This window comes from Cyprinodon tularosa, unplaced genomic scaffold, assembly GCF_016077235.1.
Source record: "Cyprinodon tularosa strain WSP-4 unplaced genomic scaffold, ASM1607723v1 ctg33, whole genome shotgun sequence".
Classification (NCBI taxonomy): domain Eukaryota; kingdom Metazoa; phylum Chordata; class Actinopteri; order Cyprinodontiformes; family Cyprinodontidae; genus Cyprinodon; species Cyprinodon tularosa.
Window position 1 is genome coordinate 3,499,786 of NW_024039041.1, and position 26,875 is coordinate 3,526,660.

A 26,875-nucleotide genomic window follows, 5' to 3' on the forward strand; every position below is an offset into this window, starting at 1 on the left:
AGGCCCGATCATTAGGATAATGATCCAAAATCAACATAGAGTGATTTTCCAGAGATATAAAAAATCCTCTTCTGTGAGGCGTCTGATGACAGGATAGGTGCTGGAGCCATGTAGGCGACACAGCAAACATGCAGAAATCTAATTAAATGTAATCCATTATGAACTTAAAAGCAGCATCACTGACATTCCTGATCCAACCTGACTGAGCTATTTGGCAAAGAGCCTTTGGACAAAATTAATTCAGGGAGATTTTAAACAAAGCAGGAGGAGACAAACACTAAATGACACAATTATCCATGTATCTGTCTATTACACACTATTCCAGTAAAACTCGATCTGGTTTGTGAAACAGTTCAAGAGGGCGTACTGGTGTGAGCCAACCCCAATAATGGGTGCGTCAGGATTTCCAGATGTTCCCATAATGGACCCTGCTGGCAAGCTGCAGGTGTTGTAAGTATAATAAAGACTAAAAATCTATCTGCTTACACTGACTTTGGAGATCGGAACAATTTATATTTGATGCGTTTCAACAGATATTTGGATTATTAATTTAAATTTATAATATTGGATGTGGGCTTTTTTTTTTTTTCCGCACACTCGGAACCTGAGCTATGACTACAATAAGTGACGTTTAACGTTTATTTAGAAACGATATAGCCTAGATTTACTGCTGGAGCGGCAGCAGCTGGGAGGCGCGTGTTTCTAACCCAGTGTCGCTTTAAAGGAACTCTCATCACCTGCGTTTTTTTTTTTATTATCATCATCATTTCGTCTTTTTTTCAATCTTCCAACAATAATCATCTGTCAGCAGCAGCGGCAGCGGCGTCGGTTTCCAGTTAATAAGAAGTGAGGATGGATTCTGCGGCAGCAGCCATCCTGGTTCTGCTGAGCGCTCTTTGCGTCTCTGATGGCGCGCCTTTCCCTCAGCCAGAGGATGCCATCGGTTACAGGGATCCATGCAGAGCTGGTACTGTGAGACTCAACCCTGATATTATCACTAGTTAGTGGACAAATGCTGCGTTTGGAAAGTTTGAAGCTGGATGATGTTTTTTTTTGTTTTGTTATTATTATTATTATTCAAACTGATAAGATTTAAATAAACTTTGACACTTGCAGGAATAAATGCATGATATATGACTGTAAAGTTTACAATAAAAGTGAATTTAAAACTTTTGAGAAATACTCCTGAAAGGCTAAGTTAAAACCAATTAATCATATTTAAAATGGAGAGTTATCATACTATCTTTGTTTAACACTTAATTCTAAAAGTTTTGTATAGCACAAAACAACTCACTGTGTGGTTTTCATTGTTATACTAAATCAAAAGTATGTGAGGCTACTAACCTTGGAAACATGAGACTATATATATATATATATATATATATATATATATATATATATATATATATATATATATATATATATATATATATATATATATATATATATATATATATATATATATATATATATATATATATATGGAGGCAGTAACTGTTACTTTCAAGTCTTTATTTTAAGAGGTTTTGGTTTTATTTCTATGGAAGAGGATTATGGCCACTGAAAAAAGTAAAAGAATTGAACAAATTTTTAAATATAATTTCAGTTTATTATGGGAATAAAGTCAGAATTCTGACTTTAATCTCAGATTTCTGACTTTTTTCTCATATTATACTGAAATAAAATTGAAAAATCAGGTAACTTTTTTTGCTTTTTCATTGGCCCTAATCCTCCTCTGTATACCGGTATTTATTTGTCATAAAAAGCAAAAAAAAAGTTTGAAATAAGATCTGCAGAAACCTCAGTTTCTCACTTCTATAAACATGATTCTTCCAACCTTTGGCACATTGAAATACTTTTCTTTAAATAACAATGAGGAAGATATTCTGTAAAATATGATGAATAAATAAAAAAAGAAATATCAATGTATTAAAAACAATTTAACATTTACAGTACTTGCATTGACATGGCAAAAACTGTTTATAGCCTTTACAATAGTTAATGCAAAAAAATCTCAATTTGCAGTACAGCAATTAAATCCTCTTACATTCACTGACCAGATTGGTTGCAGATTTGCAATTATTCATCTCTGGACCAGATTATATGGGCCCCTTTCCTAATTTCCATCAGATTCAACTCAGGACTTTGGTGAGGCCACTTTAGCTTGCCCAGCCAGAGTGATTTACACCATGTGTATTTAACACACAGCGTGTCTGATACACCATGTTTGTGGTGCTTAAATCTGGTGTGTCACACTAATGCTTCCTCTAAATGTCAATACTGATATGTATAAAAGTATGTCTGAAGAAACACATTTATAAAATTAGAATGTCACTTTAATCTAATTCGAGCAAGGTGTGAATTATTTTGGGCCCAGATGTAGATAAAGTCAGTGACAAAAGAAAATACGATAATAAAAAAAAATACTAACAGATAAAATAGAAATAATATATTAAAAACTTCAATTACTTGCATTTTCTGATTAGGAATGAAAAAAAACTAAACACAACCTGCTTCCACCATCTAACATGGCCTTCAGTTCTGTTATAATCACAGGCTTCCAGCAGGTTTGGTTTCCGTTTTCTTTCTTCTTTTTTTTTTTTCTTGTGACTTTAGGAACTTTCACAACACACTTCTCCTCCACTTTAAAGCAGTTGCCTGGAGACCTAAGGTCACAGAGGCCGTGCCAGCTCTGTTCTTCGGCTGGATGCCGGCGAAATCCCTCATGGCTGCAGGGCACGGAGTGCATGCTCTGCAGGGGTGGTGTGGCAGTCATTTACAGTCACCCTCTGCATGACTGAGTCTACTTCAAAGGCAGCTATAAGACGGGCCACATCCTCTCGTTTGTACTTTCAAAGGTTGTTAAACCTCATGGCAGACCAAGGTGCTCATAAGGAATAAATCAAGTGAGCCAGTGAGCAGAAGTTTCCTTTGAAAAGTCAAACTGACAAACATTAGAAACACATAGCTTTTTTATACAGATGACCTTTTGATTAAAAATAAAAGCCTTTTATTTCTTTTGGATTTACTAACTTTTGTTCATGTTCATCTCCATGGTCCTCTTAACCTTGACTGTTTACAGACTGTGAATTAATATAGTTGTCAGTAGACATGGAGAACCACAGCAGATTTATTGTGAATCAAAAAGCAAAGTAAGGGTGGGAAAAAAGGTGTAATGTTGATTCAGACAACTTTTTCATATTGTGCTTTTGCTGTTAAAGTCATATAAAGACATTTTTTTTGCCTTTTTTATGCAGTTGAATTCAAATTTTGTCTATTATAAAACAGCTCTGAGGAGAATTAAATCAAGACAAAAAAAGAGGGCTTTTTTCTAAAAAAAAAAAAAAAAAATAGTGCCTAAGTAACACCAACATTCCAATGTTACGAGTCCTTTAAGCCTATATATAAGTTGTACATACAGCTGAAACCTGATGCATTGTTTTCTAAAACTTTCCTGGTAATGTCAAAATGATTTATGTTTGGTTAATGTCATAATAATATTAGACAATATTACCTTTTTCAAATTCACCTGTTTATATAAAAAATGTTCTGCGTTTGCTCCAAGTTATGGGATTTTAGATCTCTGTTAGGTTAATTCAGAGTAGTTCACTTTGATTAATATGAAAATGTGAATGTATTTCAGGGCAGCTACTGGTTTTTAATGAGATTACATGGAAAAAAACTAAATGATTTAGCCAGTTTGTTTCTTATTTAGAAATGGATAAACATAAAAAGTCCAGCCCATATTACTGCTAAGGGAGGAGCTGGGTTCTGTGCCTCAGGGATCAAATGTGTTGGTAAATATCCTTATCAACCCCAGAACCGAAATATTCCTGGATTGACATGGGTTAAAAGGCCTTTAAGAGTAATATTAGAAGCCAGACTAGCTAGTATATACACTCAGTAAGATAGACAATAATTTTTGGAAACATCTGCTTTGGTGTGATGAAAATAATAATAATGTTTATGTACACAACGTTCTTAGTTATGTTTGGAGGGAAAAGGTGGAGGCTTGCAAGGTTTACATCATCTCATCTGTAAAGTATGGTAGTGGCAGCCACGTTTTGTAGATGTTTTTTGTTGTTTGTTTTTTTTGCAGGGGAGACTGGTACTTTTAATAAAATAGGTTTCATGATGAGTAAAGAAATGTATCTGGAAATATTGTTGAAACCTTTCAAGAGAAGGTTAGAATTTGTTCACAAACCTTCTAAAGAAACAATGACTATAATTATTCCTCAAAATAAGCTACAAATTGGGTAAAGTAAAAGTTTCCATCCCATACTGTGTTTAAAGCCAGAGCGGAAAGATATGAGCAAAATGACCTATTAACCTGACCTACTTAGTCCTGTTCTATATATTTAGAGAACTGTCAAAATTCCTACCCAACTATTGTAAAAAGGTTCTAGAAGGAAGCTCTGATCCTTTGAGTTGAGTTTTACTGCTTATAAATACTGTAAGCTCACTTTTTATGTCACTGTCACTTTTACAAGGTACAAAGAAATTAAAGGGTGCTTGCATATGCTGTGTGTTGTAAAACATATGATCAACAACACAAAGGGAAAAAAAACATGCCTTTACTTTCATTTATGCATTTACATAATGAAATAAATGTTGGCAATCCAAATGGACCTAAATCAGACTTAAGAAATAAATTCTATGCATCACCTTTCAACGGTAAAAGGCCCTCAGTAATATGCAATCTCAGTTAATTTAATAAATATTGTTTCTACAAGTAAAGGTTTGAATAGCATTAAGCTTCTTTATTAAATATTAAGGTTTATCAAAATAGGAAAATTAACTTCTGCCTTTTAAGTGTCTGAGAAGCTAATCCTGCAAAACCTGAGAAATCAAAAAAGAAGAGTAATTTAACTCCAATATCAGTTAGGAATAAAAGTTTAAATACACTTGGAGCCTTCATGGGTACTATGTTACTCAATTAGTTTCTAACCCCCGTTCATTATGCAGAAGGCAGTAAAAGTAACCCTTGATGTATTTGATCATCGTTTTTCCTCTCCTTCGATTCCAGCTCCCTCTGATTCACCTTATGTTTTTATAAACAACATGGAAATTGTTGAATTGTCAGAACTAAAGCATTAATTCAACAAAAGTGGCAAACATTTTGACTGTATTTTCCAAATTAGATCACTAGGTATTATTTATTTCCAGCCAATGTCTTAAATACATCTTCAAAGGTAATCTAAGAAGTCAGAAATTTTAAGACTTCCCTTTTGATTTGATGAAAATAATACTGATGGTTAGATAAAGAAGGCCCTTAGTTACTATATTAGAATACTAGCTTTTTTTATTTATTTATACATTTTATTTATTTCCTGCTAGTGTCTTAATACTACATAAGATTAATATATACCGTATTATTTATATATATATTATGCGATTTTATGTGATAATCTGCTTAAGATTATATGAAAAAAAAGCATAAAGGTATGTAAAGTTAATAAAAAAGCTTTTATGTTGCTTTAGATTTTCTTTAAAGGGGTTTTGATGCAAATTAATGCATCACTTTTCAGATATCAGTAAGAATGATGTTAACCATGTGTCCTACATTGAAGTGTGTGGTTGTGATGAGACTCTTGTATTTTATGTTTCTTTGTGTGTTTTATATATGCACAGCTGCCTTTTTGGGAGACATTGCTCTGGATGAAGAAGATCTCCGCATGTTTAAAAACAGCCAGAGCAGCAATGAAGCACAACATGCTGACCACACAATCTCAGGTATCTGTTGGTAGGAAAAAAAAACATGTATCTATATGAAGATGGTCATTTTAATAAGTCTATTCAGGACACATAAAAGATAATATATATATTGTATTTTCATATGCACTTTACAGCTAGTAATTCCTCTTCTAATGATCGAGCTCCAGACAACTTGAGCCCAAATCGGCAGAAGAGAGCAGCCACCTCCAGGCCTGAGCGACTGTGGCCGGATGGCATCATCCCATATGTGATCAGCAGGAATTTCAGTGGTGAGTTCTGAGGAGAGCCAGGCATCCTTCATGGCTTTCCTCTGCCTAAACGCTCACCTTGGACAACCTAAATCTGTCAAAACCTAATTACAGAATCCCTTCTTAGGCAGCCAGCGGACAATATTTCGCCAAGCAATGCGCCACTGGGAGAAACATACCTGTGTGATATTTACTGAGAGGACAACTGAGGAGAGCTATATTTTATTTACCTACAGGTCTTGCGGGTGAGTTTTAAGCAATTGTTGAAAATTTCGAGTATGAAGAAAAGAAATAACATTAAACTTTGAAGTATCTCTTCTAATGCCTTAAAGAGGCATTATAGAGTTTTCTAATCATAATATTTGCGGTTATCAATTCTTAATAATATACTTTTTGTGAATTTTTAATATTCTTATAGTGTTTTTTTCTTACTGCTATTCAGTTCTATGTTAATGATACATTTACATTAATAGAAGAAAACCCCAAATTTCCTCACAGGATTTAATAGAGAGAAACTACTGATTATCAATTAATGACATGCAACAGTGAAATTGTTTTAAACTAATACTCCATAAGAACAAGATTCATTTATTAAGAAGTTAAGCTTACATTTCCAAAAAGTTAAAGTTATGGTTAGGTATGTGTATTTTGAACTGCAGTAGCTGAGCTATGTATAAAAAAACTACGGTAATAGTACTAATAGTGGGCATAAGCTGGGCATTTATGACACAGATTAAGGCAACAGGTAATAAAGCCCTTGACATTTGGACCAGTATTCAAAAACAGAATGCATAAAGTGGAAATCCCAGAAACTTTTGTCTGAGTTTTTATTCAATAACTGAAAAAGGGTGATTTACTTATAGATACATTCTAAATAAGCAGATTCACTAATGATTTTAACAAAGGTCTGTGAAGAGAAAAAAGTTAGAAAATCGTTATCCCCTAATAAGCAGTGTTATAAATGCAAATCTGATGTCTTGCACTGCGTATTGACTATAGGTATTTTGGTCTGACAGAACACCGGCGGTATGCTGGAGGTCTGGTATATTTTAGAGGGATCATAATCCTGATGAACAGAGGATTTTTGGAAGTGGACTTTCTCGTTTACAACGTGTTAAAACCATTTTTCCAGCTCATAAAGTAAATAAGTCAAGCTGATCTCTACCTTACAGATGCTGCTCCTATGTGGGGAGGAGAGGAGGTGGACCTCAGGCTATTTCCATCGGGAAGAACTGTGATAAATTTGGAATCGTGGTTCATGAACTCGGCCATGTGATCGGATTCTGGCATGAACACACTCGTCCTGACCGTGACGAGCACGTAAGCATCGTCAGAGACAACATCCAGTCAGGTACTAAGGTAGTAACCATGTTACTACTATACGCTAATGTCTCTGTTATTGTGCATATGGCTCGCTGATGCTTGATTACATCTACCAAAGGACAAGAGTATAATTTCATGAAGATGGAGCCTGGAGAGGTGAACTCTCTGGGAGAGGTCTATGACTTTGGGAGTATCATGCATTATGCAAGGAACACCTTCTCCAGGTGGGTTGCTGTGTTCTCATTTTTTAACCTTTCTTTTGCATCACCTAAATGGAACAGCTTTCATTTATACTGCCTTTCAGTTGGGTTTGCTGAGCATACACTATTCTGTTTCCATTTCAACACATTTCATGATGAAAAAAAAGCAACTCTCTGAGAAATGCTCACTGATTCATCATTCATTAGTTCTCCACCTCAAAATCTAACATTTATATACAGTTCATTATGATTGTTGCAGCGTTTGGTTTTTACTTCTCTTCATGCATGTATTGTAATAATTTCTTTACATTTCACTCTAAACTTCAGATCTTACTTTCTTTAGTTACTTATATGTATTAAGCATCATAGGTTGTTTGTCTTACTAATTCATAATTTGTGTTTTGTTGTTTTTCCCTATTTAGAGTTTTTTGCTATTAGATTGTGGGTTTCTTATATGTCTGTCCTTTTTCTTCTGGTTATTTATCTCTCTCTGCTTAATCTGCAAGTCATTCCCTCTAATAAACTCTTCCAGTTTGCTTGTCATTCCTCTACCCCTGCCTCAGTGTATACAGGTGCTGGTCATAAAATTAGAATATCATGAAAAAGTAGATTGATTTCAGTAATTCCATTTAAAAAGTGAAACTTGTATATTATATTCATACATTACATACAAACTCATATATTTCAGATGTTTATTTTGTTTAATTTTGATGATTACAAATGACAACAAATGAAAATCTCAAATTCATCATATCAGAAAATTAGAATATTACTGAAGACCAATAAAAACAAAGGATTTATAGAAATGTTGGCCAACTGAAAAGTATGAACATGAAAAGTATGAGCATGTACAGCACTCAGTATTTAGTTGGGCCTCCTTTGGCCTGTATTACTGCAGCAATGCGGCGTGGCATGGAGTCGATCAGTCTGTGGCACTGCTCAGGTGTTATGATAGCCCAGGTTGCTCTAATAGTGGCTTTTAGCTCTTCTGAATTGTTGGGTCTGGTGTATTGCATCTTCTTCTTCACAATACCCCATAGATTTTCTATGGGGTTAAGGTCAGGAGAGTTTGCTGGCCAATTAAGAACAGGGATACCATGGTCCTTCAACCAGGTACTGGTAGCTTTGGCACTGTGTGCAGGTGCCAAGTCCTGTTGGAAAATGAAATCTGCATCTCCAAAAAGTTGGTCAGCTGCAGGAAGCATGAAGTGCTCTAAAACTTCCTGGTATGTGGCTGCGTTGACCCTGGACCTCAGAAAACACAATGGACCAACACCAGCAGATGACATGGCACCCCAAACCATCACTGACTGTGGAAACTTTACACTGGACTTCAAGCAACGTGGATGAAGTGCCTCTCTTCTTTTCCTCCAGACTCTGGGACCTTGATTTCCAAAGGAAATGCAAAATTTACTTTCATCAGAGAACATGACTTTGGACCACTCACCAGCAGTCCAGTCCTGTTTCTCTTTAGCCCAGGCAAGACGCTTCTGACGCTGTCTGTGGTTCAAGAGTGGCTTGACACAAGGAATGCGACAGCAGAAACCCATGTCTTTCATACGTCTGTGTGTGGTGGTTCTTGAAGCACTCACTCCAGCTGCAGTCCACTCTTTGTGAATCTCCCCCACATTTTTGAATGGGTTTTGTTTCACAATCCTCTCCAGGGTGCGGTTATCTCTCTTGCTTGTACACTTTTTTCGACCACATCTTTTCCTTCCCTTCGCCTCTCTATTAATGTGCTTGGACACTGAGCTCTGTGAACAGCCAGCCTCTTTAGCGATGACCTTTTGTGTCTTGCCCTCCTTGTGCAAGGTGTCGATGGTCGTCTTTTGGACAACTGTCAAGTCAGCAGTCTTCCCCATGATTGTGTAGCCTATAGAACTAGACTGAAAGACCATTTAAAGGCTTTTGCAGGTGGTTTGAGTTAATTAGCTGATTAGAGTGTGGCACCAGGGGCCATCAATTTTGAACCTTTTCACAATATTCTAATTTTCTGATATGATGAATTTGAGATTTTCATTTGTTGTCATTTGTAATCATCAAAATTAAACAAAATAAACATCTGAAATATATGAGTTTGTATGTAATGTATGAATATAATATACAAGTTTCACTTTTTAAATGGAATTACTGAAATCAATCTACTTTTTCATGATATTCTAATTTTATGACCAGCACCTGTATATTTTGTATTCCCTCATCCTCGGGACTCGAAAATAACTTATTGGACTGACTTAGTCTGTGAGGTAAATGCATTCCAGTTTTTCGCTTGTGAACCAGTGTGTTCAAAGGTCACTTCAACCACTGTTGAAACCATAAAAATGGCAATAACACTGTTCTAAGCAGTATTCTGCACATATACACGACAACAAAACTCTTCCTATAAACACTGACAGTTGTATCTGTTCGACTGACCTAATGCTACATGCACAATAAAGAACTGCTACCAACAGTCAAGTAGGAAAATTTAACTACTGTTGATGTGAGTAGCATCCATCTTTAATATCAAGTTGGGTTGTTGCACTGGCATTGGAATTCATGACTTGAAAGTTTGTTACCATACCCATTTCCACCTTCTGGTATTCTATGCATGGTTACCTTTTTGAGTTTTTCTTTTCTTTTGTAGATGTTGTGCAGAACCATCAAGTTCTTCCAGTATTTTCTATTAAAGCATTCGTCTTCACCTCAGTTTGGCTCTACGCTTAACTCTGTCATGACAGAACATGTTCTCCAGTGATGAGTAATTTGTTTAATGATTACTTGTTGCAGCTTTGTGCAGACGTACTAAAACGCATTGAACTTTTCTATTCTGTGCTTTAGTTCAAGTAGAAAGTTTGCTTATTTTATTAAAGTTTTATTTGCTATACCAGTACAAAGTGAATATGTTTGACCTAAACCTAAACTATTGTAGTTCTTGATGATTTTCGCTCTGCTGCTAGGAAGGAAAGCCCCGCCCAGACACTCGTCATCTGCAGCTTCTAACTGGGTTTCTTCCAGGATTGCTCTGTATTAATCTCCATTTGTCTCTCCATTGACTCTGACTGGCTTTTCTGTCCCTACTGCATCAAGCACACAGCAAGATGCCTCCACTAGCATGATTGAAGTTCGGGTGCTGGGCTCATGGTGCCAAGGAAATGTAACATTCCGTGCCAATCATGATTTCAAACCATGGTGCGTTAGTGCACTACCAACAGTAACCAAGGAAATTGTGGTCCCAGCTCCTCCTGTGTTGTTCTGGGTTGATTTCTCACCTTTCTTAGGATAATTGAGATCCACGAGGTGAGATCTGACATGGAGACCCAGTCCCAGGGAGACTGACAGTCATGTTTAGCTTCTTCCATTTCCTAATGACTTTTTTCACCAAGCTGTTTGGTAATTCCACCCTTGCAGAGGTGTATAATTTTGTCTCTAGTGTCTTTGGACAGCTCTCCATGTCAGTAGTTGGATTCTTACTGAGTGCATGGGGTGGACAGGTGTCTTTATGCAAACAGGTGCATCTAATTAAAGATAATAATGGAGTGGAGGTGGATATTTAGAAGGCAGAATAACAGGTGTTCAAATATATATTTGCAGCTGTATCATACAAATAAATGATTAAAAAAATCACATATTGTGATTTCTGGATTTTTTTTTTTTTTATTTTTTTAGACTATGTTTACATATACCTAAGATGACAATTTCAGACCCCTCTATGATTTATAAGTGGGAGAACTTTTAAAAAATAGCATTTTACTCTCTGTAAGTTTATTGTCTATCATTAGGGATATTTGGATAAACGATGGCAAAAACAAATAGTTTGATGACACATAACCTATGCAAAGACTGGCCCTAAAGCAAAATTTGAACATTTAAGCTGTATAGCAGAAGAGCAAAACAAAAAATCATCTCAAAAATAAAAATCTGTGTAGTCATTAATATGAAGGCAAATTCAGGTAAAGATAAAAAATGATGAAGCAGTCAGTTTACAAAACAAAATATGTAAAAACGTATTAAGCTTGTTTGGAGCATAGATTTATCCTTCCTGATGGAAGGAGACTATTTAAAAATCCACAGTAAATGCTTCTGTTTTGTGTCAACAAGTTCATTATTTTTCCACTTTCTTCACAAATCTTTCAGTTTCTTACATAACCTATAAAAAAACAAAAAAAGTTCAAGGAGAATCAATCTCTTTCCACATCATGCTTGAGATATTGGATTTAGTCACATCGGTTTGAAGAGACCTGATGTTTGTCCCTCTTTTATTATCAGTTCATCAATAATCTATTTAGGTTGTTACCAAAAAGCTTTCTGTTTCAAGCGTATTGTTACCTCTCTCTGCTTCTGCTCTGGTGTTTTACTCCCATAACTTCATCAAGGCTCTGGGTCATGGATGCATGCCAAGGTAAATAAAGGCCCGGCCTGTTCAGGCTTTGTTGAACAATTTTGGGCTAGAGTGGCTTTTTTCCTCTGGCATTCAGGAGCGGGACCCGCTGAGCCAACTGGCACTGGCCAACGGCTCCGTTCAGAGTGCTTTGTTTGTACATGCCTGTCATTCATGGTTTCATCACCATGGGAACAGAGCGAAAGTGGAGGCAGTAAATCCAGAGAGGGATTATCAGAATAAATAAAAAGTATCAAGGTATTTAAAGCTTGAAGGTGATGAAGAGGAGAAGGAGTTGATTACATTAGCATCTCCAAACAAACTCTGCTCATTTCCATCTATTCTGTATGTACCTTAATGTTTGTATCATGATTAACTTCTAAATGGTTCCTTAAGAAAATGTAAAACAGATTTCCACTTTGTGTGAGACAGAAGCGTCTTCTTGGACACGATCTTGCCTCGCTACGATGTCAATGGTATTCGGCCACCCATTGGACAGAGGACAAGGCTCAGCAAAGGAGACATTGCTCAAGCCCGCAAGCTCTACAAATGTGCAAGTAGGAGAAAAATAGATTTAAAATTGAACAGCAATATTATTATCTATCTTTATGAATGTTATCTTTGGGCATTTGTTTTTGTGATTTTTACTTCCTTTTTGGCAGAATGTGGAGACAGCCTGCAGGAAAGTGCTGGAAATCTTTCTTCTCCTGGTTTTCCAAATGGATACTCTGCCTACACTCACTGCGTTTGGAGGATTTCTGTCACACCAGGAGAAAAGGTGATTAATCTATTTCATTCCTGTATCTATTTTGTCAAAAATAGATGCATGGACTTTACTCCTAAGACTTTTCCAATATATAATGCCAGTTTATCTTTTTGAATCATGATAGAGGGGGGAAAGCCTCTTTTAAAATCCTTATTTCTTTTATTTGATGAATTTATGCATGCATAAAGGATAAGAAAATAACATTAAAAAAATAAAACTTTAGCATAAGAGAGCTTTTCTATGCATTAAAATCATCCGAAGACAGATTTTTTTTATTTTGTAATTTAAGTCAAAAACTTCCAGTCGTATTAATGAGATGAATGATAGTGATGCATCTCTAGAGTTTGTTCCTGTCGGTTCTTTGTTGTTTTACTTTGGACGACGGGGTTGTTTGACAAAAGGAAAATAAAAAAAAAACAGGATAAGAGATAAAGCCCAGCTTCACCTTGTGTGAACAGTGCATCCTGGCTTTATCCGTTTCACAAATGCCAAGCCAGGCTCAACAAGTGCAGCTACATCAAGCCAGGTTGGAGTACTCCAGCTAAAAGTGCATCAGTGTTTTTTTACAAGAGAGCAGGGGGTCAATCAAAGATTCATTGATTCGACCAACAATAGGATATGAACTGAATGCATAAATAGCCTGAAATATAGAATAGAATAGAATAAAATAGAAAAGAAAATCCCTTAATTGTCCCACAATGGAGAAATTCTGGTGTTTACAGCAGCAAAAAGATTATAGAAAAAATGGTCACACAAATGTTGACCTTAGAAAAATTTAGAGGAATAACATACTAGTGAAGAGTTAAAAGATTAACAATAAAATACTGTACTGTAAAGTGTTTTAACAATATAAAACTGTGCACCTGGAGAAGGAATAAGCAATATTCAGCTATGGACATTTTTACAGTAATGGATATTTGAAAAAAGTACCGTAGCAACATCAAGATGTGCAAAAATGAGCTTGTTATTTAACTGACTAGGATAGAAACTGCAAAATCAGTATTAATGTAACAACCTATTGATGTTTCATATACTTTTATATGTTTCATAACTTCTCATGGCTGAAAATGTCATACATTGAGCAGCTTGTTTTTAATGAATGACTTTAAACCCACACCTGGCAGGATTTATACAAAATCATTGCAGAGGTGACAAGAAAATGTAGAGGGCTGCTCTTAGATGTGTTACTGTTCCTGAATCTGTATCTGAAACAACATCTGACTCCAAAGTAAATGATCTCCTAAGAATTCAGTGAAATTCTTCAGATTTATGCTAATTAACTAATTATTGGATTTGGTAGAGATGCATCTAAAATAACAGGACACCAGTTATAAGGATCAGTTTAGTATAAACTCCAGGTGAAAAAGTGAAATAAAAATTTGAACTCGTTTGAATTTTGTACATGTTAAGCCTGTATATTTTCCTGCTGTTATGCTCACCTTCTTCTCCTTTGTTTCTCAGATTGTCCTTAATTTTACGTCCATGGATCTCTTCAGGAGTCATCTCTGCTGGTACGATTATGTGGAAGTTCGAGACGGGTTCTGGAGAAAGGCTCCTTTGAAAGGTCGACTTGATGCCTTTTTATTTTCAATTACTAATCAATTGTTAAATCTGACCACTTATCATCTGTAACTGTATTTATGTCATTCATTTTTTTATGAATTACATTATGGAGTATATTCTTTCTGGAAATGTTCTCTTTATCTCTTTGGCAGGCCGTTTTTGTGGGGACACCATTCCAGATCCGATCATCTCCAACGATAGTCACCTTTGGATCGAATTCAGAAGCAGCAGCAATTGGGTGGGCAAAGGCTTTTCAGCTTTTTATGAAGGTAAAACATTAAGCAAACTGGTTTAATTGCATGTTTAGAAAGTAAGAACAGCCCAATAATTGAAAAAAAATTCTACTCCCTGAATTTTTTATTTTATAATCAAAACCACTGAATAAAATGTCTTTTACTGTACCATGTGGCAGACAGAGGACACACTCAGGGAATCTCTTTTCAAATGACTGCTGGAGATAAGCTGGTGTAAATATTAAATAAATACTCTTCTTTTTAGTCCCATAAAAACTAAAATTGTGAGGTGTTATACTGCCCTCTGCTGGGATGTTGTTGTCTAACTGTCATTTCCAGAATTTAAATAGTTATTTTAAAAGTACCTTTTATAAAAAAAAAAAAAAAAAAAATCCTTATTTTTATTTGTTCTTGGTTTTGCTCTTTGTTTTAAATTTCGATTTTTTTTTTCTATATTTTTTACACCTTTATTCTAAAATTTTTTAGAATTTAGATTTTTTTTTCTATTTGTGTTTTTATAATTCTTGAAAATAAGGTCAGTCAGGACCTTTTGTCTTTATTTACCTTTTGTTTGGCTTTTAAATATTTGAAAGCAACATATTCACACGTTAAACAGCAGTCATTCTGTTGTTCGATTCTTTCATTATTCTTACCCGTCTGCAGCAATCTGTGGAGGAGAGTTGAAGCAAGACAATGGTCAGATTCGGTCCCCCAACTATCCAGATGATTACCACTCCAACAAAATGTGTGTCTGGAAGATCACAGTGGCAGAGGGTTTTCAAGTCGGCCTCATCTTTCAGTCATTTGAGGTAAAAGGAGGGAAACAAAGATACAATTACTGACTCCTGTATTTTGCTGATGCAGTATATGTGTAAAAAAAAAAAAAGAATGTTTCACAATATTTTGATTGATACGATCTGTCATTACCAACAAGTATGTAAATGTAGTTTAATTCAAATAGTCCAAGGTGGTTGTATAAGTAGTCTACATAAAAGTGTTATGTTATCTGTATGCATCCCAAACAGCAGCAGCATTCATTTATTATGCTGTGAGTGCAGATTGAGAAGCATGACACCTGCGCCTACGACTTTGTGGAAGTGAGGGATGGCGGTTCTGACAGCAGCCCGTTACTAGGCCGGTTCTGTGGCTACGACAAGCCAGGGAACCTTCAGAGCAGCTCCAACCAGCTCTGGCTAAAGTTTGTATCTGATGGCTCCGTTAACAAGGCGGGGTTTGCTGCCACTTTTTTAAAAGGTCAGAGATTCCTCCCAGCTACAAAGTGTGTGCCCAGTTTTTAGTTCAACACTTATTCCAGTTTTTCTTTCAAAATAGAGGTGGATGAGTGCTCCAGACCTGACAACGGGCACTGTGAGCAGCGCTGCGTGAACACGCTGGGCAGCTACAGATGCGTCTGCGACCCTGGCTATGAGCTGGCAGCAGACAAACGCAGCTGTGAGGGTGAGTGTGGAGGACGATTCTCAACAGTTATTACTGAAGAAGACAGGAGATAAAGGCTCCCACTTTTCTCTCTCATTTGAAAGTCTTTTTTATCTACTGCACAGACAAAGGCTTGCAAACGTATTATTCATCTTGTTTAACATTTTGTCTCATCAAAACCAACATTTCAGTTTAATACAGAAATGCAGAATTCTATACTTTGTAATATTTATTTTAAAGCAGCATCACAATCAGTGTTAAATCAATGTGAAAATGTTAGTCCATGTGTTGCAGTTTGTAGCACTATTGCCTTGCAGCAAGAAGGTCCTTATTTGAAGTGCTGGCCTAAGTTCTCTACATGGAATTTACATGTTTTCCCTCTGTGTGCACATCTGCTTTCCTCCCACAGTCCTAAGACATAACTATTGAGTTGTTTGTATCTAAATTGCCCATAGGATCCATTTCAAAAAGGGGAATTAAACTATTAAATTATGAAATTAAATGAGATTTATTTTGAACATGATACAAATATAAAAAAATAAAATAGTGCACAGTAACAAGCAGTGCATAAAAAAGAAAAGAAAAATACAGATATTTGTTTCCATTGACATATCATGCTCAAAAATGGGGTAGGAAGAAGTGATTATAATCCATGTAATGGATCCCTCTAATGGATCATAATTTCTTGAAACAGTTTAACTTTGAATCCCTGACAATTTTGCTTCAGCATAGCAATGAAGTGCAGCACAATGTATGTGTCCTTGTTGTGTCATATGAGCGATTTGTGGCTAAAAGATTCATTATTGACTGCGGGAAAACTATAGATCTGTAATGATAAATCTATGAATCCATATTAAAATTCCATCTAATCATGTGGAGCATAATGACCGTTTGCTCTCCAAGATCTACAGGTTCCTGCAGTAAAGGACACATTTCCTGACTCTTTTCTTGTGTCTCAGCTTCAATGTTCAACAGATTTAGGATAATTTCAGGAAATCCTACTAGTTTGTTTGTTCTGTTTTTCCAGGAGTGATTTACAGGATTAATTTGTCTCTGGATAATGGCTATCAGACTTTTTAAACTTATTATAACGGATATGCAGCGATTTAGGCCTAATACTGAACTTATTCAGTGTTGAGACTTTATCCCACTAAAACAGGGCCTAGGTGTAATTGTGCATGGTTTGTAGGTCCCTTTATTGTCTCACTATGGATCTGTGACCTTTCCATGGTGCTCCCTGCTTTTTATCAAAAGAGATCAAGATAGGTACCAGTTCCCTGTGATGTTGATGGACAGTTGGTAGAAAATGGATAAATGGTTTCTGAAAGTAGTACACACCACACTTACACTTTAAACATATGTACTATTTTGTTTACAGAAAAATACCCCAGAATAGCATTTCTGCTATTTTAAAAAATACTTTAAAGGCTCCTTTGTTATCATAGCCAAGTATTTTAGCCGTCAGATTTCCACTGTGACAACAATTATATAAAGAACTCAGTGTAAACTGTAGAATGATAATTTAATCAAGTGGCCTCTTATTATAATCTAAACTTTTTTTAGAGAACGATTGAAACTTTCCCCTTTAGCCACAAGGGGGCAGTACTCTTGCAGCCTTATCTTTAGAACCAAAGGACAGCAAAAATGTATACATTTATTTATTGTACTATTTATTTGCTTAAAATAACACTGAGTTTGACTCTTTACACTATTTAGAAAAACATGAGTAAACTTAATCTCTTTACTTATTTTTTGTTATAAATATATTGTTTAGGTTTACAGTAAATCAGTCCCACAAAAGACTTAAAAGATGTTATTTGTCTAAATAATTAAATTTACCTAAGAAAATTTGTTCTGATAATTTTTTAGAAATCCACTTATTTTATGGAGTAATATTTTTAAACTAGTTTGAAATATATCTAATTTATCTTTTAACAGGTTCTCTCTCTGAATTATCCATCATAATGTTCTTCAGTAAAGATATTTTAAAGTGTTTTATTTCAAATGCAACAGTTTGGTTTTTTTTGTTGAAATTTTGATTATTTATATTATGATTCCTGCATTTTTTTTTCACTTTTTACTGTAAATTGTTACTGTAAACCATTGTGGGGTTCAGGGTCTTGCTCAGACTATCAACGAAAGTCTGGGTTTCAAACCAGCAACCTTTGCGGCCTCTCCAGGGCTCAATCACCATGCCACCACTCCCACAGGTTCTACAGATGTTTTTAACTTACTAATGCATTAGTTCTTCTTCTGCATTCCTTTTCTTCTGTCATGCCCTCCAGCAGCTGCATGTGGCGGATTCATCACCAGCCTGAACGGGTCCCTGTCCACCCCAGGCTGGCCCAAAGAGTACCCCCACAACAAGAACTGTGTGTGGCAGCTGGTGGCTCCTGTTCAGTACAGAATCACCCTGGTCTTTGATGGCTTTGAGACAGAAGGCAACGATGTAGGTTCTGCTCAGATTTGGATGTAAAGTGTTTCATTATTTTTCTTCTTTCCTTATTAAGATGGAGTTTTCCTGTTGGATCTGAACAGGTCTGTAAGTACGACTACGTTGAGGTGCACAGCGGTCTGAGCTCCGACTCCAAGATCTACGGCAAGTTCTGCGGCACAGAGAAACCTGATGTTATCACCTCCCTTCAGAACAAAATGAGAATTGAGTTCAAGTCAGACAATACTGTGTCCAAGAGAGGCTTCAAGGCCCACTTCTTCTCTGGTGAGCTTTTGATGAATCTGAAAAAGTACTGATGCAATCCTGCAGATCTTGAACAGCCTAAAAGCACAACAGAAAAGTCAACCAGGCAGCCTGTCTTGGCAAAGAGTCAGGGAAAGTCAGGGAAATAAATAGAAAGCTGGAAGAAACTGGAGCTGCAACAAACATGAAAAAGATGCGTTTATCATGTGACCCCGAGTCAGGAAGGTGGTGCTGGGTGTAAAAATAACTTAGTGGTAGAAAACTGCAGCAGCATAAAAGCCTTTAAATCTTAGATTTTTCAAACACATATTTACCATTAGTGTTAATTGGTGAGGTTGCTGTAGTGTAAATATAAGTCAACTTATTAAACACAACAGCACCAAATATATCCATGTCTGGAGGAATAATTTAGGCTTATTGCATGTTTTACAGCAGCCTGTTTGTTCATTTTTTTTTTCTGTACTGAAGAGCAGCTGAAGTCCAGCAACAGATTTTGAATATCTCCACAGATATAGATGAGTGCTCCACAGGTAACGGAGGCTGCCAACATGAATGTGTGAACACCTTTGGGAGCTACAGATGTCAGTGCCCCTCTGGGTTTATGCTGCATGATAATAATCATGACTGCAAGGAAGGTAGGCTATGGCCACTGTTGTTATGATCATGTCACGACTTCTACGTTCAGATGGTTCTTAGGCTGTTAATGTTTTTTTTAATGAAATGAACTGATTTTTTTTGGCTCCCTAAAAAGATATTTTTCAGTAATGGGAAAACCCAAATGAATCCTTTATGTTAATCACCTGCACTTTAGTTACTCAATATCAATAAGAGTACTGAGATTAAACCAATTTTGTCAGTTTGCTAGTCTGGATTTACACAACAGCAAGATAAAAATGGCATCAGCAACATCCTTGGAGAAGCGAATTTTGATGTCTGCAATCTGGAACTGGGTGTAAGATGATCACTTCCAAACATTGTGAAGTCTATCATTTGACAGTATAAAAGGTTTTAGAAGTGAAAAATTTTCGAAGTTACATCAGAATTAAAAAATAGGACATTTTTGACATTTCCCCTTGCACTTATAAATTATAAATAAGTTTGGACAAATGCAAACTAAGGATATTAGAAAAAAAGGGCTTCTACTAACTATTAAGCACGGTGGTGGAGGAGTCATGATCTGGGTTGGAGTTGCTGCCACGTGAAAATGGAGGGGAGTATAACACCTCACAAAATGGAGTGTAACTAACTGGATCATCAACATGACAGTTATCCAGACCTCAAACTGGCTGCATATATTATGTTGGAATAATCCCAAGATTGGTGGATATTGCTGTGGACCCAAATGCAGAGCTAAAGAGGCAGAGATGATTACGTGCAGAATTTAATGAAGAAGTAAAAATATAGAAGTCATAATCCAGAATCGTTCGACAACAAACTCAGGAACCAACAAACTAGGAGACGCTAGGGAGGAATAAAGCTAAGGAATGACAAGGATCCAGCAAGTAACTGAACAGCAGGTTTATGAAAGACAGAACAATGTTAGGGCTAATTAGTCGATAGGGAGCAGGTGCAGACAAAAGTAACTAGAAGGACCAAAGGGGAAAGGAAAGGACCCCAGGGGGCAGCAAAGAATAACCAGGGGAAACAACAGGGTCTAAAGGTAACTAGAAATAACTTGAATGAGGCTAAATGGGAATAAAACTAATGACTGCAAAATCAGGAATGATCAAGGGAAAAACAACAAGACAAGAGGAGGGACTGAAAACAACCAAGGCTATGCAAAACATGAGCTAAGGATAAATGACTAACTAAAACTAGACCAGGGAAAAAACATACCAAGTATGTAGGAACCAGAGGTTACCTAGGAAGAGCAAAACTAAGAATATAAAAAATTACATAAATCTGACAACAACACAGAAGAAAACAAAGCATACTTGAGAACCCAAAAGTTAAAAACTTAAACAGAAACAAAAAGTCCAAAAGTGAGATCATAATTGATGGAGCATCAAACCATTTAAGGTTTCTGATCTCATAAAAGCAGAGATCCTGGTTTATACATATAAGGAAGTCCTTTGCTGCTACCTAGAGGTTAGAGTGAGAATTTGTTCTGTGATTCTGGTCCATAAAAGAGTGGAAAGGTGCTTAGATTAGAATTTGATTCTGAAAAACCCTGTTAAACAACATCAGCATCAATCACATAATCTACATATTAGAGACTGAAAAAAACTGTTTAAATACTACCCACATCAGTTATGTCTAATCAGCATCATACCTGATCAAATTCTTTTCATATGTGCTACATTCAAATTAAAAAATTCAGATTCATTAATTCATTATTCTTGAATGCTAAAAAACAATATATATTTTTTAATGTTTCTGGAGAAGTTCAGGCAGCCTAAATGAGGTGAGCATATAAATATACTAGTAAACCTCAATAAACTGAGGAAAACTCTCTCTTAAAAATAATTTGCAATAAAATGAGAGTTTAAGTCATACAGAAAATAACCACTTAAGCTTATTACTGCTAAAGAAGCTTTTATGAGCTGTTTAATGCTGAGGTGCTGTTAGTTTTTCCCATTGCTGTGTGATAATGAGGCTCTTCTGGTGGAAGGAATTTTTGTTGTCGGAAATTAGGTAACTTCCTTGTTTCTACATGATGTGATGTTTTATTTTGGTTTAGCTGGGTGTGATCACTTTGTAAACACCATATCCGGCACAATCAGCAGTCCCAACTGGCCTGACAATTATCCCAGTAAGAAGGCCTGCACCTGGTCTCTGTCCACGACGCCAGGCCACCGCATCAAACTCGTAGGTTATGAGCCAGACATACTGATACTGTACCAGCAGAATGATACCTGCATTTTATAACTTGTTTCCAAATCTCCCTCTCAGATCTTTAATGAGGTCGACATGGAGGCTCATCTAGAGTGTGCCTACGACCATCTGGAGATCTTTGATGGCGAAGATGTTCGTGCGCCTATGTTGGGACACTTTTGTGGCAACAAACTGCCTGCTCCAATTTTATCCAGCAGCAGCAAAATGTTCCTGAGGTTTTTCTCTGACAACTCTGTGCAAAAGAGAGGTTTTGAGGCTTCATACAACACAGGTGGGCAAAGGTCAAATCAGCTTATTCTATTTTTATTATATAACATGTAGTTTGAAACTAACAGATTAGTCTGAGATTAGGATTAATTACCGGTAGATAAAAAACAGGAATAAAGGAGAGAATAAAGGTTACAGAGCCTTTAAAGTATTAATTTCAAGTATTGATACCCCCTTAACTTTGTAGCATTTTGTAAGAATGCAACCACAAACTGCAAATAAAGTTTTGGAACTTTCTGCAACAGATCAAAACAGTATGCATACCATTCCCCAATACCCCAAACAGACACCTGTTCAAAGAAGCCTTCAGAGGTCACCTATTAAGAGATTAGAGCCACAAAAAGGAAGCTAAAACAAATCCAAATACGCATACAAAAGGAAAAAACTGAAAAAGCAAGGAGAAACACTGCAAGTAGCAAAAACAGATTTAAGTTAAGAAATGCTGAAAACTAGATTTTCATATCACAAGTGAGAAAACTTACATTTACCTTTACTGTAAGCATTTTGTTTATGCAGGGATTCTTTCTGAACAACCTATTTATGACATTGTTAAGGTCTGGCACATGTCTTGTATTTTTATTCAATTTCTTTTTTGCAGTGTTTTGTGAATGCAGCTCGTTTATGTAGTTGCAGTACTTTTGCATTTCCTGTAATCACAGCGGTTCACTTTTGCAGCGATTTTCCTTCGCATGACTTTTAGTCTGTGTTTTGAAAGCCTCTTCTTTTTAAAATTGCAGTACTTTTTGTGTTTGCAATGCATTTGCACCTCCAAGCCTGACTAGATTTGGACACAGATTGTAAACTTAGGGTGAAGACACTCCAATGACCTTCAAAAGCACCTCCCTCAGTGGCCATTTCATAACAAATATTGCTGCTTAAGTGCTGAGCATCACGCTCTAAACCAAAACTCTGGAGAAACTAAAGAAGATACTGGCAGAGAGTAAAATTTTGTTTATTTTCCTTAGAAAAATGCTTTGTCTGTACTACTCTCGAAAGAGAGTCTAATAAAAAGGACTGAAATTGCCATTTAAAGCTGGGGAATGAGTTGCCAGAAATGTTACATTTCAAGTGTTTTCTGCATTCTTTCCACACTTTTATGAGCCACTCTTCTTGACCCTCTAATTTTGTGGTTGTGGATTCCCAGAATGTGGAGGAAATCTTAAAGCAGAGGTCAGGACAAAAGACCTGTACTCTCATGCACAGTTTGGAGATAACAACTACCCTGGAGGCTTCGACTGTTTGTGGGTGCTCACCGCCGAGAAGGGTTACGGAGTTGAGATCATCTTCCAAGTGTTTGAGATTGAAGAAGAGGCAGACTGTGGCTATGATTATCTAGAGTTGTACGACGGCGCTGACATAAAGTCTCCCAGACTGGGGCGATACTGTGGATCGGGGGTACGAACTTTTATAATGTTCTTGATGCAGTTCAGTAGCATAAGTGTCTCTAAAAATGACATGTGTGTGTTTCTCGGTTCCCTCAGGCTCCAGAGGATGTCTATTCAGCCGGAGATGCCATTCTGTTAAAGTTCCACTCAGACGACAGCATCAGTAAAAAAGGCTTTCATGCACGCTACACCAGTACAAAGTTCCAGGACACGTTACACACCAGCAGTTAGGCCAAATCACAAACTCCCATCTGGGTCACACCCATTTCCAGGCGACTAGTAAATTCTGGGCTTGGTACCACAAATACCACCCCACATATTTTACATCTGTAATGTTAATTGAAACCATACAGAAAAATCTTCCTGTCTTCACTTTCAGAGCGGTTTAGTTTTACCAGAGATGAGGAAATCATTTCCATTTATAAACATATTATAGAAACACACTGGATTAATATTAAAATATAAGTTGCTATTATTAGCCAAGACTTTAAAAAACAATTAAAGGATGGAAAGAGTCAGCTTGGAAAAACGTGTTATTCAGTATATTTGCATTTCCTAATGGAAAAACTATGCTGTCTTCCTAAATGTTGTTGTTGTTGTTGTTGTTTTTTCTTTATTTGTTTTAATGTGTTCAATGGATACCATGTACAAAAGAAACTGGGACGCCCAAGGTGAAACGCATTTTATTGATATTTAATATCACAACTATGTAGACATTTTTTTGCTGAAAATTTCAGTTCTCTTTTCTAGTTGTGCTCTGACATCAACTGCAGCAAGTTAAAAAGGAGACGTGAAGCTTTAGAAAGGAATGCAATTCCAGAATTTTACTTGTGTTGATTGCAAACAAGCAAATACTTCTAAAAACTTTTTATGAGGTCTGCAGTTAAAAAAAGAAATATAGCTGGAAATGGCTAATTCTGATCAACAATCAGTATAAATGCTCTGCAGGATGTTTCCAGTGTATAACGTTCATTGTAATGGCATCTTAAATAAATGATGCCCTAATGATGTGAACACAACATTTTCTAAATAAAGCGTTCCTGCGGAGACTTGGGGATCATTTTGTTTATTGTTTGCCACCCTTTCACTTTTCTTATACTTGTTCACAGTTTTTTTCTCACTGTAAACACATGCACCTGCTAGTGAGTTACCCTTTTTTTGTAGCTATTACCTGATTTATGAATATCAACACAAATCTCCCTTACTAATCTGTATGGTTTATTGTCTTTCCCATTTTAAAAAGTGGCTGAGATAACTTGTCTTCTGTGTTGCCTCATTTTTGCAGTGCACAGAAACAGGAAAACAGTTTAAGCTACTTATGAAATTCTCATAGACATTTACCAAAGATGCTGATAAGTGTGGAGGAGGCTCCGGCTGGACTGGATAGGTTACATGATTTTATTTTATTTTTTTAATGAAATTAGTTATTGATTTACATTTGGCTGTGATAGGATATAAAGAAAAAAAAGTCTTATTGAACAAATGATTAAGAAAAACATAAACTAGAGATTTATAGGAAAGTGGAAAAAAAGAAAAAACAAACTATAGGTTTTAAAGATATTCTGTTGATGTATTTCCATTTTTACCTTATTTATTCATTTACATATTTAAAGCTACAGTGTGTAATAATTACAGGGATATACAGTCAGAAATGTAATATATTATACATAACTATGTTATTTATCATCATCTACGAGCTCAGCCTCTTAACCTTAATATTTGCGTTGCCTTAGAATTTGTTATTTATAATTACATAGGAGCGGGTCTCGCAGCCATGGAGGCAGACATCTTTGCGCTACGGCAGCGCAGAGCCAACAAACTAGCGATTCCGAGATCGCCCATTACGCTCCAAAGTAACTACGGCAAGTTGAGAGAGATGAACTGAGACGGTACTGAACAATAGATGGCAGTATTAAAATTATCTATGTAAACAAACCTCATCACTTGAGAAGGTAGGTGATGCGGACATCGTGGAAGACATTTTGTCCCGTAACGCTCGCCGTACTGTTGGGGGGGAGAAGCGGTGGGGGGGAGATGTTCATGTTGCTGCGGTCTGCAGTCTGGACGTTAGATGTTGCTGAAAATTACACACTGTAGCTTTAAAGGCAAGGTATAGAGACATATTAAACTTCAACAGAATAAAGACACATTTTACCAGGTTCCAACTTCTTAGCTAGATTCCATATTTGGAGTAGTACCATCCTTTGGTACTCCAGAGGCGAAGCCCTTATTGGTGGTTCAGATAGATCAGGGGGTCTATTTGAGTTACCTGGAGTCTCATTTAGTTGGATCTATGAAGCATTTTAAAGGACAATCCACAAATCAGACAGGAAATGAGAAAATGGCAAAGTATAACACATCCGATTTGGGGAAAATACACTCCCACATGGTCAAACTTCAATTAACCAATTTCTGATCACGGAAGTAAAACAAAGAAACTGTGATCTTCTTTTAGCCTGACTAGGCAGCAGGTATATTTCTGTTTACTCACAGAGCAACATGTTTTAAAATGGATTTGGTGATTCCATGCACATATTTTCTATTTAAATATTTGATTTTCACATCCAGTGGTCAATCAGTTACTACACTAGTTGGAGGCAAGAAGTCAGTTTGTAAAATGGAGAGTCTGATCACAAGCAGTGTGTGTTTTGTAGGTCAATTTAAGTTTATAAACTTTGAGAGAAGGATTAGATGGCTCAATTTATAAGAAGCTTGGCATTTAGTCTTCTCCCACCTCCACACCTTTCTCCACCTTTAATTTTAGTAATTTTTGCCAATAAGATGTTTTTTCCTTTTTCAAATCTTGTCTAATATCTAAACCTTGGTAAATAATTGCATTAGGTTTGACCATATTGAAGGTTTTATAATTGAAATTGTATAAAAATAATTTATTATTGATGAGGATAAAATTGCAAAAGAAATGTACTTTTTTAATGGATATATGTAATAAAAGAGTCATTGATGTTACTTGCTATAAAGGAAGCACCGAAATAAGGAGGCACCGTCATTTCGAATTGAATTTCCTTTATCTTTTTATATTCCCTTTCTGTGAGTTTTTTAAGTATTATTCAGAGTTGTGTATTTATACCTTCTGCATCTTTAATCAAATGTATATAGCACATTTTTCTTTAAATATCTTTTACTCTGTGCATAGAACAATTTTGAAAGAAATAATTGAGGATGGAGTCTCTTTTTCTTTGTCAGAGTCTTAAGTGTGGCATTTAGCCAGGGTATTGATAAAAAAAAAATTCAATTGTAGATATTAAAGTCTTTTGTATCTCTTTACAGTTTATGTCCAGAATAAATTCATTCTTTTCTATGTTTTGTAGCTCATATTCAAATATTTGTTCTACAAATGAACAAATGTTCCCTTATCTTTGGACTCCTGATTCTTGAATCATGTGTTTGATAGTTGACATTCACCAAATTAAAGTTATGATCAGACACGCTGTCTTGAGAGCTGCTGTAATTTTTCAGTTTCTAAGGCAAAACATTTTTTGTTTAGTTGGCCTCCAAAAAGAACCTGAGTCATCATTACTGGATCCAAAAGTATTTTTTTGCATGATTTGCAGTTTAAAACATTTTTGTTGCTTGTTGTTTTTCAGTCAAATTTTACTTTTCTGTAATTTGTTTCAGAAACTTACCAACTTTAAATACCTACATTTTGTTGAGTGCTGTTCAGGGTGTGGGAACATAAGTGGTGATTCCTAAACTGTAAACAGGCCCTTGTTGAATTTTTTCCCTGACCAGTTATTCCTTTAGCTTCAGTTAAGATAAAAGTGCTTCACAGTGTATAATTAAAACCACCAAGCCAGTCATGAGGGTAAAAGTATGTGTTTTTAGTG

At 36.1% G+C, this 26,875-nt stretch overlaps 1 protein-coding gene across 4 annotated transcripts; it reads left to right on the forward strand.

Annotated features, from left to right (window-relative positions):
- Positions 1-356: 356 nt before the first annotated feature.
- On the forward strand, positions 357-24,102 carry LOC119789025 (bone morphogenetic protein 1-like). Of its 4 annotated transcripts, XM_038293772.1 has the most exons (21): positions 398-450; positions 812-967; positions 5,632-5,733; positions 5,850-5,984; positions 6,091-6,208; positions 7,136-7,314; positions 7,405-7,510; positions 12,279-12,403; positions 12,509-12,624; positions 14,074-14,176; positions 14,328-14,444; positions 15,072-15,217; positions 15,467-15,662; positions 15,741-15,866; positions 18,131-18,294; positions 18,384-18,564; positions 19,053-19,178; positions 21,224-21,351; positions 21,436-21,649; positions 22,790-23,040; positions 23,127-24,102. In XM_038293772.1, the coding sequence occupies exons 2-21, from the start codon at positions 853-855 to the stop codon at positions 23,259-23,261; spliced, it is 2,883 nt and encodes a 960-aa protein (XP_038149700.1). In that variant the 5' UTR covers positions 398-450; positions 812-852; the 3' UTR covers positions 23,262-24,102. The 4 variants fall into 4 exon arrangements, with proteins under 4 accessions (XP_038149702.1, XP_038149700.1, XP_038149699.1 ...); XM_038293774.1 differs by lacking the exon at positions 812-967 and having other exon boundaries at positions 357-450; XM_038293771.1 differs by lacking the exon at positions 398-450 and having other exon boundaries at positions 465-967.
- The last annotated feature ends 2,773 nt before the right edge of the window (positions 24,103-26,875 follow it).

Excerpts from the sequence above, each read along its gene's own strand:
- LOC119789025 (XM_038293772.1), top strand. The coding sequence starts at position 853 with ATGGATTCTGCGGCAGCAGCCATCCTGGTTCTGCTGAGCGCTCTTTGC. Across the intron at positions 7,315-7,404 it reads CAGAGACAACATCCAGTCAG|GACAAGAGTATAATTTCATG; the intron begins GTACTAAGGTAG and ends CATCTACCAAAG. Across the intron at positions 15,663-15,740 it reads TGCTGCCACTTTTTTAAAAG|AGGTGGATGAGTGCTCCAGA; the intron begins GTCAGAGATTCC and ends CTTTCAAAATAG.